This window comes from Pecten maximus, chromosome 5 (genome assembly GCF_902652985.1).
Source record: "Pecten maximus chromosome 5, xPecMax1.1, whole genome shotgun sequence".
Lineage (NCBI taxonomy): Eukaryota > Metazoa > Mollusca > Bivalvia > Pectinida > Pectinidae > Pecten > Pecten maximus.
In genome coordinates, this window is record NC_047019.1 from 18,544,836 (window position 1) to 18,562,346 (window position 17,511).

Genomic DNA, 17,511 nt, shown 5'->3' on the forward strand with positions numbered 1-17,511 from the left:
CCAAATGTCAAAATAATGTTCATATTGAATTTGTTTTATTTGTAAATCTAACAATGCTATATATGGTTATAGTGTGGGAATCCGAACTGCTTTAAAGATTAATGAAGTCCAGACTCTCTAAAGGTCTGAAAGACCAAGAATTGTTTTTAGAACATGCATGCATTAATCACTTTATAACTAGTAGCGATTTAAAGGAATTACCTCTATTTCCCCTATTGGGCCCCACCCTTTTGGCCCCTCGGAGGGTCAGAGTCACCATTTATGCAAAATCTGTTCCCCTTCCCCCAAGGATGTTTCCGACCAAATTGGGTTCAAATCCATTCATAACTTTATGACTAGTAGCGATTTAAAGGAATTACCTCTATTTCCCCTATTGGGCCCCGCCCCTTTGGCCCATTTGGGGTCAGAGCCACCATTTATGCAAAATCTGTTCCCCTTCCTCCAAGGATGTTCCTGACCAAATTGGGTTCAAATCCATTCATAACTTTATGACAAATAGCGATTTAAAGGAATTACCTCTATTTCCCCTATTAGGCCCCGCCCCTCAGGCCCCTTTGGGGTCAGAGCCACCATTTATGCAAAATCTGTTCCCCTTCTTCCAAGGATGTTCCTGACCAAATTGGGTTCAAATCCATTCATAAGTTTATGACAAATAGCGATTTGAAAGAATTACCTCTATTTCCCCTATTGGGCCCCGCCCCTTTGGCCCCTTTGGGGTCAGAGCCACCATTTATGCAAAACCTGTTCCCCTTCCTCCAAGGATGTTCCTGATCAAATTGGGTTCAAATCCATTCATAACTTTATGACAAATAGCGATTTGAAGGAATTACCTCTATTTCCCATATTAGGCCCCGCCATTTTGGCCCCTTTGGGGTCAGAGCCACCATTTATGCAAAATCTGTTCCCCTTCTGCCAAGGATGTTTCTGACCAAATTGGGTTCAAATCCATTCATAACTTTATGACAAGTAGCGATTTGAAGGAATTACCTCTATTTCCCCTATTGAGCCCCGCCCTTTTGGCCCCTTTGGGGTCAGAGCCACCATTTATGCAAAATCTGTTCCACTTCCCCCAGGGATGTTTCTGACCAAATTGGATTAAAATCCAATAAGAACTTCTTGACTAGTAACGATTTGAAGGAATTACCTCTATTTCCCCTATTGGGCCCCGCCCCTTTGGCCCCTTTGGGGTCAGAGGCACCATTTATGCAAAATCTGTTCCCTTTCCTCCAAGGATGTTCCTGACCAAATTGGGTTCAAATCCATTCATAACTTTATGACTAGTAGCGATTTAAAGGAATTACCTCTATTTCCCCTATTGGGCCCCGCCCCTTTGGCTCCTCGGGGGTCAGAGCCACCATTTATGCAAAATCTGTTCCCCTTCCTCCAAGGATGTCTCTGACCAAGTTGGGTTCAAATCCATTCATAACTTTATGACAAGTAGCGATTTAAAGGAATTACCTCTTTATCCCCTATTGGGCCCCGCCCTTTTGGCCCCTGGAAGGTCAGAGTCACCATTTATGCAAAATCTGTTCCCCTAACCCCAAGGATGTTTCTGACCAAGTTGGGTTCAAATCCATTCATAACTTTATGACTAGTAGCGATTTAAAGGAATTACCTCTATTTCCCCTATTGGGCCCCGCCCCTTTGGCCCCTCGTGGGTCAGTCATCATTTATGCAAAATCTGTTCCCCTTCTGCCAAGGATGTTTCTGGCCAAATTTGGTCAAAATCCAATAAGAAGTTCTTGACTAGTAGCGATTTAAAGGAATTACCTCTATTTCCCCTATTGGGCCCCGCACCTTTGGCCCCTCGGGGGTCAGAGTCACCATTTATGCAAAATCTGTTCCCCTTCTGCCAAGGATGTTTCTGGCCAAATTTGGTCAAAATCCAATAAGAACTTCTTGACAAGTAGCGATTTAAAGGAATTACCTCTATTTCCCCTATTGGGCCCCGCCCCTTTGGCCCCTCGGGGGTCAAAGTCACCATTTATGCAAAATCTGTTCCCCTTCTGACAAGGATGTTTCTGGCCAAATTTGGTCAAAATCCAATAAGAACTTCTTGACTAGTAGCGATTTAAAGGAATTACCTCTATTTCCCCTATTGGGCCCCGCCCCTTTGGCCCCTCGGGGGTCAGAGTCATCATTTATGCAAAATCTGTTCCCCTTCTGCCAAGGAGGTTTATGGCCAAATTTGGTCAAAATCCAATAAGAACTTCTTGACTAGTAGCGATTTAAAGGAATTACCTCTATTTCCCCTATTTGGCCCCACCCCTTTGGCCCCTCGGGGGTCAGAGTCACCATTAATGCAAAATCTGTTCCCCTTCTGCCAAGGAGGTTTATGGCCAAATTTGGTCAAAATCCAATAAGAACTTCTTGACTAGTAGCGATTTAAAGGAATTACCTCTATTTCCCCTATTGGGCCCCGCCCCTTTGGCCCCTCGGGGGTCAGAGTCATCATTTATGCAAAATCTGTTCCCCTTCTGCCAAGGAGGTTTCTGGCCAAATTTTGTCAAAATCCAATAAGAACTTCTTGACTAGTAGCGATTTAAAGGAATTACCTCTATTTCCCCTATTGGGCCCCGCCCCTTTGGCCCCTCGGGGGTCAGAGTCACCATTTATGCAAAATCTGTTCCCCTTCTGCCAAGGAGGTTTATGGCCAAATTTGGTCAAAATCCAATAAGAACTTCTTGACTAGTAGCGATTTAAAGGAATTACCTCTATTTCCCCTATTGGGTCCCGCCCCTTTGGCCCCTCGGGGGTCAGAGTCACCATTTATGCAAAATCTGTTCCCCTTCTGCCAAGGATGTTTCTGGCCAAATTTGGTCATAATCCAATTAGAACTTCTTGACTAGTAGCGATTTAAAGGAATTACCTCTATTTCCCCTATTGGGCCCCGCCCCTTTGGCCCCTCGCGGGTCAGAGTCACCATTTATGCAAAATCTGTTCCCCTTCTGCCAAGGAGGTTTATGGCCAAATTTGGTCAAAATCCAATAAGAACTTCTTGACTAGTAGCGATTTAAAGGAATTACCTCTATTTCCCCTATTGGGCCCCGCCCCTTTGGCCCCTCGGGGGTCAGAGTCACCATTTATGCAAAATCTGTTCCCCTTCTGCCAAGGATGTTTCTGGCCAAATTTGGTCAAAATCCAATAAGAACTTCTTGACTAGTAGCGATTTAAAGGAATTACCTCTATTTCCCCTATTGGGCCCCGCCCCTTTGGCCCCTCGGGGGTCAGAGTCACCATTTATGCAAAATCTGTTCCCCTTCTGCCAAGGAGGTTTATGGCCAAATTTGGTCAAAATCCAATAAGAACTTCTTGACTAGTAGCGATTTAAAGGAATTACCTCTATTTCCCCTATTGGGTCCCGCCCCTTTGGCCCCTCGGGGGTCAGAGTCACCATTTATGCAAAATCTGTTCCCCTTCTGCCAAGGATGTTTCTGGCCAAATTTGGTCATAATCCAATTAGAACTTCTTGACTAGTAGCGATTTAAAGGAATTACCTCTATTTCCCCTATTGGGCCCCGCCCCTTTGGCCCCTCGGGGGTCAGAGTCACCATTTATGCAAAATCTGTTCCCCTTCTGCCAAGGAGGTTTATGGCCAAATTTGGTCAAAATCCAATAAGAACTTCTTGACTAGTAGCGATTTAAAGGAATTACCTCTATTTCCCCTATTGGGCCCCGCCCCTTTGGCCCCTCGGGGGTCAGAGTCACCATTTATGCAAAATCTGTTCCCCTTCTGCCAAGGATGTTTCTGGCCAAATTTGGTCAAAATCCAATAAGAACTTCTTGACTAGTAGCGATTTAAAGGAATTACCTCTATTTCCCCTATTGGGCCCCGCCCCTTTGGCCCCTCGGGGGTCAGAGTCACCATTTATGCAAAATCTGTTCCCCTTCTGCCAAGGAGGTTTATGGCCAAATTTGGTCAAAATCCAATAAGAACTTCTTGACTAGTAGCGATTTAAAGGAATTACCTCTATTTCCCCTATTGGGCCCCGCCCCTTTGGCCCCTCGGGGGTCAGAGTCACCATTTATGCAAAATCTGTTCCCCTTCTGCCAAGGATGTTTCTGGCCAAATTTGGTCATAATCCAATTAGAACTTCTTGACTAGTAGCAATTTGAAGTAAATGTTGACGGACGACGGACGGACGGAGGGACGGACGACGGACGGACGACGGACGCTGCGCCATGACATAAGCTCACCGGACCTTCGGTCCAGGTGAGCTAAAAATGCAATAAAAGAAGTTATTATTGTTCTAAGAATTTCTTTTTACATGTTTTACATATTTCACTTGTTTGATGTTGTTTCATTTCATATCCATTATCAACATGTTTTACATATTTCACTTGTTTGATGTTGTTTCATTTCATATCCATTATTATCATCATTTATTTTGTCGTTTCACCTTTCCAGAGTTGATGGGTTGTTAAGAATGTAATAACTAACTATCAAAGGAAAACTGTTTGTTTATACTTCCCTGTGTACGAATTTAAAAGATAAGGAATTATCATTAGTTAAGAAATATTACTGAAATCTGGGGCCAAGTATATATGTAACCATTACAAGTAAATAACACAAGTTGTAAGGGACAGTATAATTACACAAACATGATACAGCTGAAGATATAAATAAATAATACAGTACCTTTACATACATGTACAATGTATTTGTATATGATTAATATTATATAAAACTAACATACATACATGTACATGTAAATTAATGTCGTACATCTAATATCTTCGTAAATGTTGGGTACTAAAGTGTGAAAATTTAGAAAATTTGGCAAACCAAGATCTAAAAGGTTTTTTTTATGCATTAATTCATGAAGTTAGTTTAGGATTACAAACTTTTGTGGATTTTTTCAATCATAAACATAGTAAATTGTTATATACACAGCAGAGATTTCACTTTATATTTTAATACAACATGATAAACCATCATTTGAATTCAATATGATTCACAACACAATTTATTATTAGAAACAAAGAAATGCCAGAAATGTCAGTTTATTGTTTATGCTGTTTTTCAACAATATTTCTTGAGTGGGTTGGACATTACCTATGTGAAGGTGAAAAAAAATATAATAGATTATTCAGAATCAAATGCATTTAATAGCTTCTTCTGTCCAAATCTTATATAACGTACAATGTACATAAATCAGGATGATGTTTAAGTTAAAAATATATATTTTGTTTGACATGAATTAAACACACATCCACTCCTTAACTAAGCAGATGAGTAGGGGTCAATCTCAACAGGCAAAGGACACCTTGATGGTTCACCAGGAACTCATTTGGATGTCGGGGTATTTGCATTATAGGCCATATGGTTATTCCAGAACTAACGGATGGAAAGAGACACATTTTTAATCCTTGCCCCGACTGCTAAAAGACTTAAAAAAGGTTTGGTTGATGGCACTGATGGGGCTCTACTAGCCCGTCCCCATATATATCCATATCAAAAATAGTCATTAAAATAAGCTAGCATCTTCCTTGTGATGCAGCAGCTCACCCTAAAGTAGGATTTCCTTTGCCAATATGAGAGTATAGACATCAGGAGCCTGTAATTACAGCAGATTAATTAGGAATGTTCTCTATAATTATAATACATAAAAGTATACATGTTCCTTGTACCGACAGATGTGTAAACACCAAAATATGAATGTATACTGAGCTGAACTGTCATAGATACAACTGTCACTCACTGTCATTCATCATGAGACATGAGACATGCATAAATAAAATGTTCACTCGGAGACTTGTCACAGCATTGTTTGCTAAACAAAATGTTCAATCGCAGACATGTCACAAAAATGTTTACTAAACAAAACATTCATTCCGAGACTTGTCACAGCATTGTTTACTAAACAAAATGTTCCCTCAGAGATTAATTGTCACAGGATTACATTTACATTTTCACGTTACTAATGACGAAAGCTACTGGAATGGCTGACAGATCACTTAAACACAATGTTCACATGCTTTTATGTTGTACTGCTATCAAAAGTCATCCTTAAATATCACAGAATCATGTATTATAACAGTGTTATTCAGGTCCTATTGGCACTTCCTCAGACATATTTCCTCTCATCATCTGTCAGCAAATCTCTTGATATCAATAACCTCATAACTTCATTGGTACCTGGTAAACAGAGAGGAGACATATAAACACGGTATTCAACCTACAATTATAAAAATAAAAACATAAGTTTTTACCTAATATAAATATTGCTGACCCAACTGTATTTTTTTTGTTTCTGCACAATCTGTACACTCCAATTTTAAAACAAACTTGCTTTTAAAATGGTCTTAAAGTTGCTCTGCTTTTCTTTACAAAACTTCCTTCATCTATATCTGTTAGAATTTTTGCCGGGTCCTGATCTCTGTCTGGTTGTAGATGGCAATTGTAGATATGCATAATATATGTTTGCTTATAGGGTTTTTTGATGGTTGATGTAATCTTTAAATATGTATGGTGGTAATATAAATATTGAAGTTTGTCAATAACTATTGACATTACTTACCTTCTAAAATCTGATGTACTCTGGTGTCGCGGGTGTACTGTTGTACTGGGTAGTCCTTCAGATACCCATACCCACCGTGGAGCTGTATTGCATCATTACATATCTGTAAGGAAGGATAACTCTGATTAAAATCTAACTAAAATTTTCTGAAATATGAATAAATACTGACAGTTCTCAATTACTGTACAAGAGGCAAGACTCATGCTAAAACCAGCCTGTCATATCCTTAACTGTATCAACATGAATACTTTTGTGTCCTTTATATTTTTCATTTATAGGGATTAAATTATTTTCTTTTTACATAATACAAATAAATTATTGTTAAATTAACTTCAGAAGCATTTGCAGAATCATTTTCCCAGAAGTGTTGGAAGAAAAGTAAAAATTGTTAGTCTGTCAATGAAAAAATAAAATTCTCCTCATCCATATATGAATGGTAAAAAACACATGCTAGATCAATCACACAATGGAAATCAGACAGATATAATTGTACAAAATTACTTGTACATCAATTTTATTTCATACACTCTTACCTTTGAACACTCTTCTGTGGCAAAAAGTTTGGCCATAGAACATAAGATGACCCTCTCTGGCCAGTTCTCGTCCAGTGATCGGGCCGCTGTCCTTACCATATTCCTGGACACAACCAGATTAGTGGCCATCTCAGCTAACCGAAACTGTAAATACTTAAAACAAAAGCAAAACAAAATCACAAAATTTGCTAAATAATTCTGAATTCTTTCCTTTTTTGGCAAATTCTTCGACAAATTTAGGATATAGAGGTGGTGTATACAGTATGTAGGTGAAATTTAACAGAAACAGATCCAAACATTTAAAAACTTAGATAATAATCATGAGCTTTATGAAATTACAGAATATGAAATAGGTTAATTTGGAAATGTTCCAAAAAATTGAACTCTTAACAAATTTTCCAGAAATTCAATTTACCTCAAACAGGGTTCATACGGATTATGTCAAAAACCAAATTCAAGGCCATTTGAAGGCTTTTTCAATGTCTTAATTAAATATCCAAGGCCGATTTTACCCATCATCTAAGTCATCTTGAGAGGGAACAAGAGAACAAAAAAGCAACATATAGCTTTCCACTTAATCAAAATACAACTTGACATGGTTATTATTAATGTTTGTAGGCGAAGCGGCAAAGATAAAGTTGAATCCAAATGATCAGTGGCCAGGGTTTCATTTATCCTAATGAAACTTTAATATTTAAGGACTTTTCAAAGCTGTAGACCAGTTTTCAAGGCTTTTCAAGGCCCGGAATGAAATTCAAGGCTTTTCAAGGCCCAAGGTGAAATTCAAGGCTTTCTCAAGGCCCGTGCTAACCCTGTCAAAAGAGAAGAAATAAAACTTTTCAAAATTTTAGTTGATATTATAATTACCTGAAAATTATCTAATGTTTTTCCAAACTGCTTCCTCACTTTTAAATAATCTCTACAAAGTTCTATACTCGACTGGGCAGCTCCAAGTGAACAAGAGGCTGAAACACAACACAGCAAAATAAACAGAAATCAATCATCCAGATAAGATTCTACATCCATGGAGAACACATAAATTATGATGTAAACATTAATCTCTGTATATGAAACTTTCTCATAACAGAAGGTGAAGTTACTGTATTAATAGAAATTAAATATGTATGCCTGTTTCAAATATTTTAAATCTAAAATAATTACTTTAAATTCTCACCAACATTAATTCTGCCCCCGTTCAGGCCCCTCATGGCGATCTTGAAGCCATCCCCTAACTGTCCAACCACATTCTCCATGGGAACCACACAGTCCTCAAATATCACCTGACGTGTTGGCTGGGAATTCCATCCCATCTAAGGGAGATAACCGCTTAATCATGTTAACTATTTCATGTTCTTGTCTACATAGAATTTTCAAAAGTGTTATCCATTTTAAATCAAATTCAGATACAAATTAAGTACATTTTTTTATCCTCTGACCAATTTATTATGTTGCAATATACTCCCGTGTCAGAGTTAATAAAATGTTGGATATTACTGGTAATTACATTTAGGTATGGAGATGATCATTTGACAATAATGAGTATCTATGAATTTTGAAGTAAAACACCAACAATAGGTACATAATCAATGGTAAAGTGTGATACGTTTTAGATAATGTTGTAGGATTTTTTTTCATGAAGTAAATCAATTTTCAAATATAGTTATGAGATTAGTGTACAGTAGTACTCATTTTCAGTCAAATCACAACTTTCTGAAAATTACATTCCCTAAATTTGATTTTTTCCCCCACTCTTCACTATACTTTATTAGTTTACACTTGGCTAATCAGTAGCACCAGGTTAAAAGCTTACATGTAGCTATGTGAAGGGAGACAACTCATTACATTTGGTTTACCTTCTTTTCTTTTTGTCCAAATGACAGCCCAGGAGAGTCCTTCTCAACTATCAGACAAGATATACCTTTAGCTCCGGATTCTCCTGTCCGACACATCACCACATACACATCACTCTCTCCTCCTCCACTTATAAAAGACTGAAAAAGAATTATGACATTAAAGATTAAAGATTTATTGAAAAACAATAAAATACATTAACTAATCCATACATATATACACAAAAGCGGATCCAGGGGGGGTTGGGGTCCTGGAGGTCAGGAACCCCCCCACCCCCTTTTTCGGACAAGGAATTTTTTTTCAAATTCCTTGATCCACGCCTGATACAGGATGTTTAGATAAAGCAAACATCAACCCTTAAATTACCTCATAGTATTTCCAAAATAAATACTTCAAAAAAGTAATTATATTTGTATGTATTGATTTTTTAAACATGTGCAGTTATTTAATAACACACTCATCTTATTTCAAACCGTAAATATCAAACTAAATCTAATCACAATTACAAGTTGAAAGAGTGATTTTTAAAAGCTATTTTTCAAAAAAGAATCAACATTGGTATATTTAAGATTTATTTTATGAAAACAAAAAGACTATCCTACCTTGGACCCATTCAAAACATAGTGGTCCCCCTTTGCAACGGCTGTCGTTCTAATGTTAGCTGCATCACTCCCATAATCTGTCAGGGAAAATGATGTAAACAGAACATCAACCTAAGTAACATATTAAGTGTTGATCCATATAATCCAAAATAAATTGTTATCTAGTAGATTTGAACTTTGCAGAGAAGAAAAACACATCACTCAATGTTTAGCAAAATATCAAAATACACCTATCTTTAAAAAGTTCAAATAAATATCTGTAGCGACAAGGTATCAAAAATTAAATAATCTAACAATTTATTTAAAGTCTTGTTTATTACTTCTTTCGAAAATGGCCTCTTTTAATCAATTACTTCTCATTATAAGAAGACAATGATTATCTCCCTATTTTAAACCTTTATTCTAAGTTACCTGGTACCTGTATATTGAATCTCAATAAATTAGTCAAAGGAAACTTCTTTCAAATTAAACTATTACTCATCAACACTCCTAAGCAATTATTCTTGTAAGTTGGAACATATGCATTTAATCCTTTTTTGAGTGCAATTTAGTAAATTGCTGATTAACATTCATTTCACCGTCTTCGTGATAAAGACTTACCTGGCTCTGTGAGACAGTAGGAAGCAAATTTGTCCAGTGAAGCTAAATATGGTATAAACCTCTGTCGCAGTTCATCACAGCCAAACTCATCTATCATCCAAGTGCACATGCTGTAATTATATATAAATGCAGTGAGAAAACTATGGTATAATTTATTCCTATTTTTCTCAATGTGTTCATAATCAAATCTGCTCAGATTTTCTTTTAATATGAATATTTAATATGAATATATTTACATTTGGCCCTGCATTCTCCCATTGCCTCAATGTTAATCAGCAGATATATAGATGCAGTCAAGACCACATCACGTCCAGGGATTGACACTAACAGTAGCCCAGCAGCCCTGAGCTGCCTACAATCTGGTCAGGCTTCCAGAGTATCAAGACCAGCAGCCCTATGGTCTGCTAACATTATTTTAGCCAAATGTATAATGTCCAGCTGAAGTTTTCTTCATTTACCAGGTACTTCAATAATTTTATTTTTGAAAACTTCTTTTTTTTATAAAACCCTTTGGTGTATTATAAGATCTAATAGTTTTTGCTTAGAATGAACTAGAAGGCAGGGAATTGTCTATAAAATTCAATTTTCCCCATGGTTGGGGTTAGGTGCTGGAGTGACATGCCCCCAAGAAGGGCTTCACTTTCGGCTGGATGCATAAGACCGCCCGGACTGCCTTATTTCAAAACCTGGCAGCTCAGTGGTAAAGTTAGTGTCAACCCCTGACCTGTTTGTTTCGTCATTTTGATCGTCATGGAAATGCTTTACTATCTTTTTTGAATGAATCAAACACAGATAGGATTTTCATTTAAGAACAATTGCATTACTATGACATCATTTTGGGGCTATGTTGATCATTGTCTTGGCAAGGCTTTGTACTGTGTCAGATTCATTGCTAATCAAAAAAATCAAAAAAAGAAGGGAATTTGATTTAAAGATGCTATTCTTCCAATTGAACATACAGGGAAATGGGTAAAAATTAGGGATGTATTTATATAAGAAAGACAGTGTTTAACATATATGTAAATGTAGATATAACAAACGCTTGTTGGATTGTATTTATTATCTCTATATATGCAATCTGGGTGACAATATACATGGTACCCCTTGGGGTGCTATTCTAGTTGTCTTTCACCCAGATTGCATTTGATTTGATTTTGACAATAAATATAATCTAAAATGCATTTAATTGTAAATGAGACATCAGTAGGATGTCCTAACGGTGGTCCAACAGAAAAGAATCCCATCAAAGGCTATGAAATTTTAAATGTTTTTACTTTTTTCACGATTTTCGCAGTTAATACCCATCATAGCTAATGGTGCTGTGTTCATGTTCATATAACAACCATTAGAATACAGTAGAATCTCTCCCTTTCCCGACCTTTCATACAAACTTAAAGGGAACTAGACTTACTTATGGATACTAAGGTAGGCAGTGGTGCTGACACACCCTTGGGACAGGGCCTCAAATATCATAGAGGCATCCTGTCTGGTCAGTCCAGTGCCTCCATAGTCTTCCTTACAGTACACAGCGCCAAACCCCAGGGCTGCACAGCGCTTCAGTACATCAACAGGGAATATCTCCTGAGGAATAATTGACAATACTCAATGAAGAAAAACTTTTACAATATATCAGTGAGATTTCTACCATTCGATAAATGTAAAAAAACTGCAGTAATATATACATTTATGTATACCCATTAAAAAATAATTATATATATATATAATATGCAGTAAGATTATAGAAAAATAAATTTTTAAACAATATTGAAGACTCAGTCACCCTTTTTTTAAACTTGAGTTTATATCATTGATTTCAGTTTAATGTTACTTATAAAGACAAGAGGCCCAGGGGCCTTAACGGTCATCTGACTCTAAATTAAAACCCTTATATCATTGTAGTATGTATTCTCTCTAGCAAGTATATAGTGGCACTGTTGGCCATGGTGGCCATCTTGGATTTCTGACCGACCCAATAAATAACAACACTTGGTCTGGTAAGGATAATATCTGGTAAGTTAGAGCTGAATCCCACCGGTGGAATTTGAGAAGAAGGTTGAAATAGATGTTGTTCAGGAAAACCATGATTGCGCAATCATGTTACAAAATGGCCGCCATTGCTGCCATGTCAAAGTTTTTATGAGGCCGAAAAAATAACAACACTTTGTTGGCCCTCCTTCCTTAACATCCTCACCAATTTCCAGCTCAATGGCACCAGTGGAACTGGAGAAGAAGTTTAAAATGTGTTTTTCAAGATGGCTGCCATGGTGGCCATCTTGGATTTCTGACCGACCTGATAAATAACAACACTTGGTAAGGACCATCTCAGGATCATTTCTGGTAAGTTAGAGCTGAATCCCACCGGTGGAATTTGAGAAGAAGTTTGAAATAGGTGTTGTTCAGGAAAACCATGATTGTGCAATCATGTTACAAAATGGCCGCCATTGCTGCCATGTCAAAGTTTTTACTATGTTGGCTCGCCTTCCTCGACATCCTCACCCATTTCCAGCTCAACGGCACCAATGGAACTGGAGAAGAAGTTTAAAATGTGTTTTTCAAGATGGCGGACATGGCGGCCATCTTGGATTTCAGACCAATCCAAAAAATAACAACACTTGGTAAGACTCATCTCAGGAACATTTCAGGCAAGTTTCAGCCAAACATTACTGGTGGAACTTGAGAAGAAGTTTAAAATGTGTTTTTCAAGATGGTGGTTATGGCGGCCATCTTGGATTTCGGACCGACCCGAAAAATAACAACACTTGGTCGGGATCATATCAGGATAATTTCAGGCAAGTTTCAGCCCAACAGCACAGGTGGAACTGGAGAAGAAGTTTAAAATGTGTTTTTCAAGATGGCGGCTATGGCGGCCATCTTGGATATCGGACCGACCGGAAAAATAACAACACTTGGTCGGGATCATATCAGGATCATTTCAGGCAAGTTTCAGCTCAATAGCACTGGTGGAACTTGACAAGAAGTTTAAAATGTGTTTTTCAAGATGGCGGCTATGGCGGCCATCTTGGATTTCGGACCGACCCGAAAAATAACAACACTTGGTCGGGATCATCTCAGGATCATATTTGGCCAGTTTCAGCCCAACAGCACTGGTGGAACTTGAGAAGAAGTTTAAAATGTGTTTTTCAAGATGGCGGTTATGGCGGCCATCTTGGATTTCGGATCGACCCGAAAAATAACAACACTTGGTGGGGATCATCTCAGGATCATTTCTGATAAGTTTCAGCCCAACAGCACTGGTAGAACTTGAGAAGAAGTTTAAAATGTGTTTTTCAAGATGGCGGCCATCTTGGATTTCGGACCGACCCGAAAAATAACAACACTTGGTCGGGATCATATCAGGATCATTTCAGGAAAGTTCAACTCAATAGCACAGGTGGAACTTGAGAAGAAGTTTAAAATGTGTTTTTCAAGATGGCGGCCATCTTGGATTTCGACCGACCCGAAAAATAACAACACTTGGTCGGGATCATATCAGGATCATTTCAGGCAAGTTTCAGCTCAATAGCACTGGTGGAACTTGAGAAGAAGTTTAAAATGTGTTTTTCAAGATGGCAGCTATGGCGGCCATCTTGGATTTCGGACCGACCCGAAAAATAACAACACTTGGTCGGGATCATCTCAGGATCATATTTGGCCAGTTTCAGCCCAACAGCACTGGTGTAACTTGAGAAGAAGTTTAAAATGTGTTTTTCAAGATGGCGGTTATGGCGGCCATCTTGGATTTCGGATCGACCCGAAAAATAACAACACTTGGTGGGGATCATCTCAGGATCATTTCTGGTAAGTTTCAGCCCAACAGCACTGGTAGAACTTGAGAAGAAGTTTAAAATGTGTTTTTCAAGATGGCGGCTATGGCGGCCATCTTGGATTTCGGACCGACCCGAAAAATAACAACACTTGGTCGGGATCATATCAGGATCATTTCAGGAAAGTTCAGCTCAATAGCACTGGTGGAACTTGAGAAGAAGTTTAAAATGTGTTTTTCAAGATGGCGGCTATGACGGCCATCTTGGATTTCGGACCGACCAGAAAAATAACAACACTTGGTCGGGATCATATCAGGATCATTTCAGGCAAGTTTCAGCTCAATAGCACTGGTGGAACTTGAGAAGAAGTTTAAAATGTGTTTTTCAAGATGGCGGCTATGGCGGCCATCTTGGATTTCGGACCGACCAGAAAAATAACAACACTTGGTCGGGATCATCTCAGGATCATTTCTGGCAAGTTTCAGCCCAACAGCACTGGTGGAACTTGAGAAGAAGTTTAAAATGTGTTTTTCAAAATGGCGGCTATGGCGACCATCTTGGATTTCGGACCGACCCGAAAAATAACAACACTTGGTCAGCACCATCTCAGGATCATTTATGGCAAGTTTCAGCTTAATCCCACTGGTGGGACTTGAGAAGAAGATTGAAATGTGAAAAGTTTACGGACGGCGCACGGCGGACGACGACGGACGAAGCACGATGGCTATAGGTCATCGTGACCCTTTGGGTCAGATGACCTAGGCTATAGGTCATTGTGACCCTTCGGGTCAGATGACCTAAAAAAACACATACCTCTTGATCCCATTTTGCCATATTAGGGAATAATTCCTTCTTTGCAAAGTCTAGGGCAACCCTATGCATCTCCCTTTGGTCTTCAGTCAGTCCCGTACATGCTAAAATGTTGACCAAGAAATAACATTCATTATGTATACGTAACCATTTAAAACAGTATAGATTTGTAAAAGGAAGGAGAAATGAAAAATACCCCATGTTGGGGCTCAAATTAGTGCATGACCTTTCACTCTCAAGGCAAGCATCCTACCACTGGGCAAAAGGGAAATTAAATTTCTTCTAGTTTGAGCTAGTAGGGTGACCTTATACTTCCACTTTTACACTACTCCCTCCTTCACAAAGTCTCCCCCTCCTCCAAGACATCCATAACCCAGGTTTTTAAGCTCCAGGGAAGCCTTTCCATAGATTTCCTATAGCTTTAACTTGGAGTGGTCAACAGCTCCAACTCTATAACCTGCCTGCACTTGGGCTTGAACTGGCAACCTTTCACTCTTAAGGCAAACATCTTACCACTAGGCTAAAGGGAAATTCCCACTAGTCTGATCTGGTTAGGGGGGCCTATACTCTTCACTGTTAAAGATTTATTGTTCAATAGTTACTAAAACATATAATTTACATAAAACAGTTATCAGTTACAGGCAAATGACTTCTAATCTATGTGTAGACTAGCGGAACTGGACCAGGTCAATTATCGGTGACCCGGTGGTGGCTCAATTAGTGGCGCATGCGGCTAAGCGTTCGGAGGTCCTGGGTTCGAAACCCTGTCTGAACGTCCAATTTTTCACTCCTCTCACACATGTACATAATTATGTACAAATGTACAAGTAAATGTGATAGCTACATGTATAGCAAACACATTCTGCAGTGTTTATGAACATGTACATCCAACAAGGAAATTCATACTACTTCAGCTAGCTAAAGGTCTATGGTTTTTTGTTGTTGTTGTTTTTGTGAAGGCGCCTATCAAAACGTTCTCGACGTGTAATCCTCTAACATTGTTGGGGTATCCATCAAACCCAAAGTTACCTCACATTTGCCTTTGGAACATAAATTGTATTCCGACATCCATTCACTTGGTCCTATACAATCTTACACTGTCGTTTAATACAACATCTATTCCACCCACACCCCATCACCAATCGCTAAAAAGATCGTGCCCCACACGGGCATTTCTGTAACAGGTCACGAAAATGAAAATAGCGAATCTGACAGGTGAGTGTTTTGAAGGGCACGTGCTCATATAGTGCTTCCTGGAAAGTACATTTGTCTCGACAGGTTCAGTGACAACTTACGATCAATGCAGCTCCTATCCACCCAAGTCTCACCGATACTCCGGGTTTGTGATGTCACCACTCGCTGTACTTTTGAAAACAGAGAATGTAAACATCGTGTCGTCCTACCAAGTGCCGCCATGTTTATTGTTATAGCAAGTGGGAGTTACTTCCCTTAGACCAGCCTTTGTTGGCACGTTTCCCCCTAGCAAGGCAGGTAAGTTATCTGAGTACCAAAATATGATTTGCTTTATTCCTGTAAAGTTGAATAACCATTATAAGACTTAAAACCCGTTTCAGCTACTTTCATTTCCATAACTTTTTCTCCTTTCGTAAAACTTCCTCTTTTCTTTAGATCTTTGCATTTGTTTTTATACAGAACATTGGGTAAAAGAAACTTTGCAAACCAATTTTGAAGTTCTTCAGTATTTATATTGTTACAATGTTCTTCCGATTTCTGTATAAAATGTTTTATTCAGAATATAAATTTCAAAGCAGATGAGCCCAATTATAGCTGAAACGCGTTACCACTGTGCCACCCGACCACCTTACAGTTGAGTGTGTGCTAATTTATATAACCTTTACACACTCCTGAGTAGTGCACTGACTTGAGTAGTGCACTACATTAAATGTTAAGCTACAGGTAAACTAGTAGTGCACTACGTCCAGTCAAGTGTGACCATAATTCCCCCTATACAGGTAATGGACAGTGCCACTGGACACCTGTGTTAGATACCTGTAGTTGTTACATATACAGACCTGTGTAAATTTACTGCCTTATATCTGTCATCCTGACTTTACCAGGTATATTTAAATGTTAATAAAATTTATCTAATATTAACTCAAAATAAAATTGGCTGCGGTTCTTATATGATATATTGCACAAAGGGAATTAAAACTCTATCAATTGGATTTGTAGTGGGTTTCTTTATCATTATTTTTTTTAAAAGATTTCATTATAGTGTAAAATTAAGGGTTATCTTCCTGATTTCAAAATTGTGATGCTTTTCATTTTTTTTTAAGTTATTTAATATACATTTTATATTAATGATTTATTCTACCTTAGCCCTTGATGACTGTTTGTAGATTTTTTTCTCAAGTACACTGTATATGTACATATATTTGAATATTTATTATTTTATCAGAACAAAAATATTTTTAAATTCAATGTATTGTTACTTCACTGATATCTGTTAATTCAACCATGGAATCATTTCATAGTACATAATCAAGAATCAGAAGTTTCGTATATTCTCATTTATGTTCTGTAAGAGACATATGGTATCTACACAACAAGTTAGGTATATGTACCCTTATGTATAATTGGTATATTATCAGGACATGCTTGTTGTCATGGCCACCTACGTAGGCCCCAGGACCCATACCCCATGGCCACCTTACCACCACCTTATGGACCTCCATAACACCTTACCTATATATATGTATCAGATGAGGATCAGTCTTTTAACACCTGGCTATAGTTTTGTCAAGTCCCCAATTACCCTCCCCCTCCATTTATGATGGGCCAGGCTCATCTGCCTTACCTACCTGTAATT

General features: G+C 38.3%; 1 protein-coding gene across 1 annotated transcript; it reads right to left on the reverse strand.

Moving 5' to 3' along the window:
* Window positions 1-4,951: 4,951 nt before the first annotated feature.
* LOC117327402 (isobutyryl-CoA dehydrogenase, mitochondrial-like) lies at window positions 4,952-16,105 on the reverse strand. The gene is made up of 11 exons (XM_033884359.1): window positions 15,977-16,105; window positions 14,685-14,785; window positions 11,519-11,688; window positions 10,108-10,217; window positions 9,508-9,584; window positions 8,908-9,045; window positions 8,229-8,364; window positions 7,922-8,019; window positions 7,055-7,207; window positions 6,522-6,624; window positions 4,952-6,139 (listed from the first exon to the last, which is right to left on the reverse strand). The coding sequence occupies exons 1-11, from the start codon at window positions 16,095-16,097 to the stop codon at window positions 6,069-6,071; spliced, it is 1,278 nt and encodes a 425-aa protein (XP_033740250.1). The 5' UTR covers window positions 16,098-16,105; the 3' UTR covers window positions 4,952-6,068.
* Between the last annotated feature and the right edge of the window lie 1,406 nt (window positions 16,106-17,511).

Bases quoted from the DNA above. Each gene is read 5' to 3' on its own strand.
- LOC117327402 (XM_033884359.1), bottom strand. From the start codon at position 16,097: ATGGCGGCACTTGGTAGGACGACACGATGTTTACATTCTCTGTTTTCA. The intron at 14,786-15,976 runs GTAAGTTGTCAC...TCAACATTTTAG, and splicing joins GGATAGGAGCTGCATTGATC to CATGTACGGGACTGACTGAA. The intron at 6,140-6,521 runs GTAAGTAATGTC...TCTGTTTACCAG, and splicing joins AGTACATCAGATTTTAGAAG to GTACCAATGAAGTTATGAGG.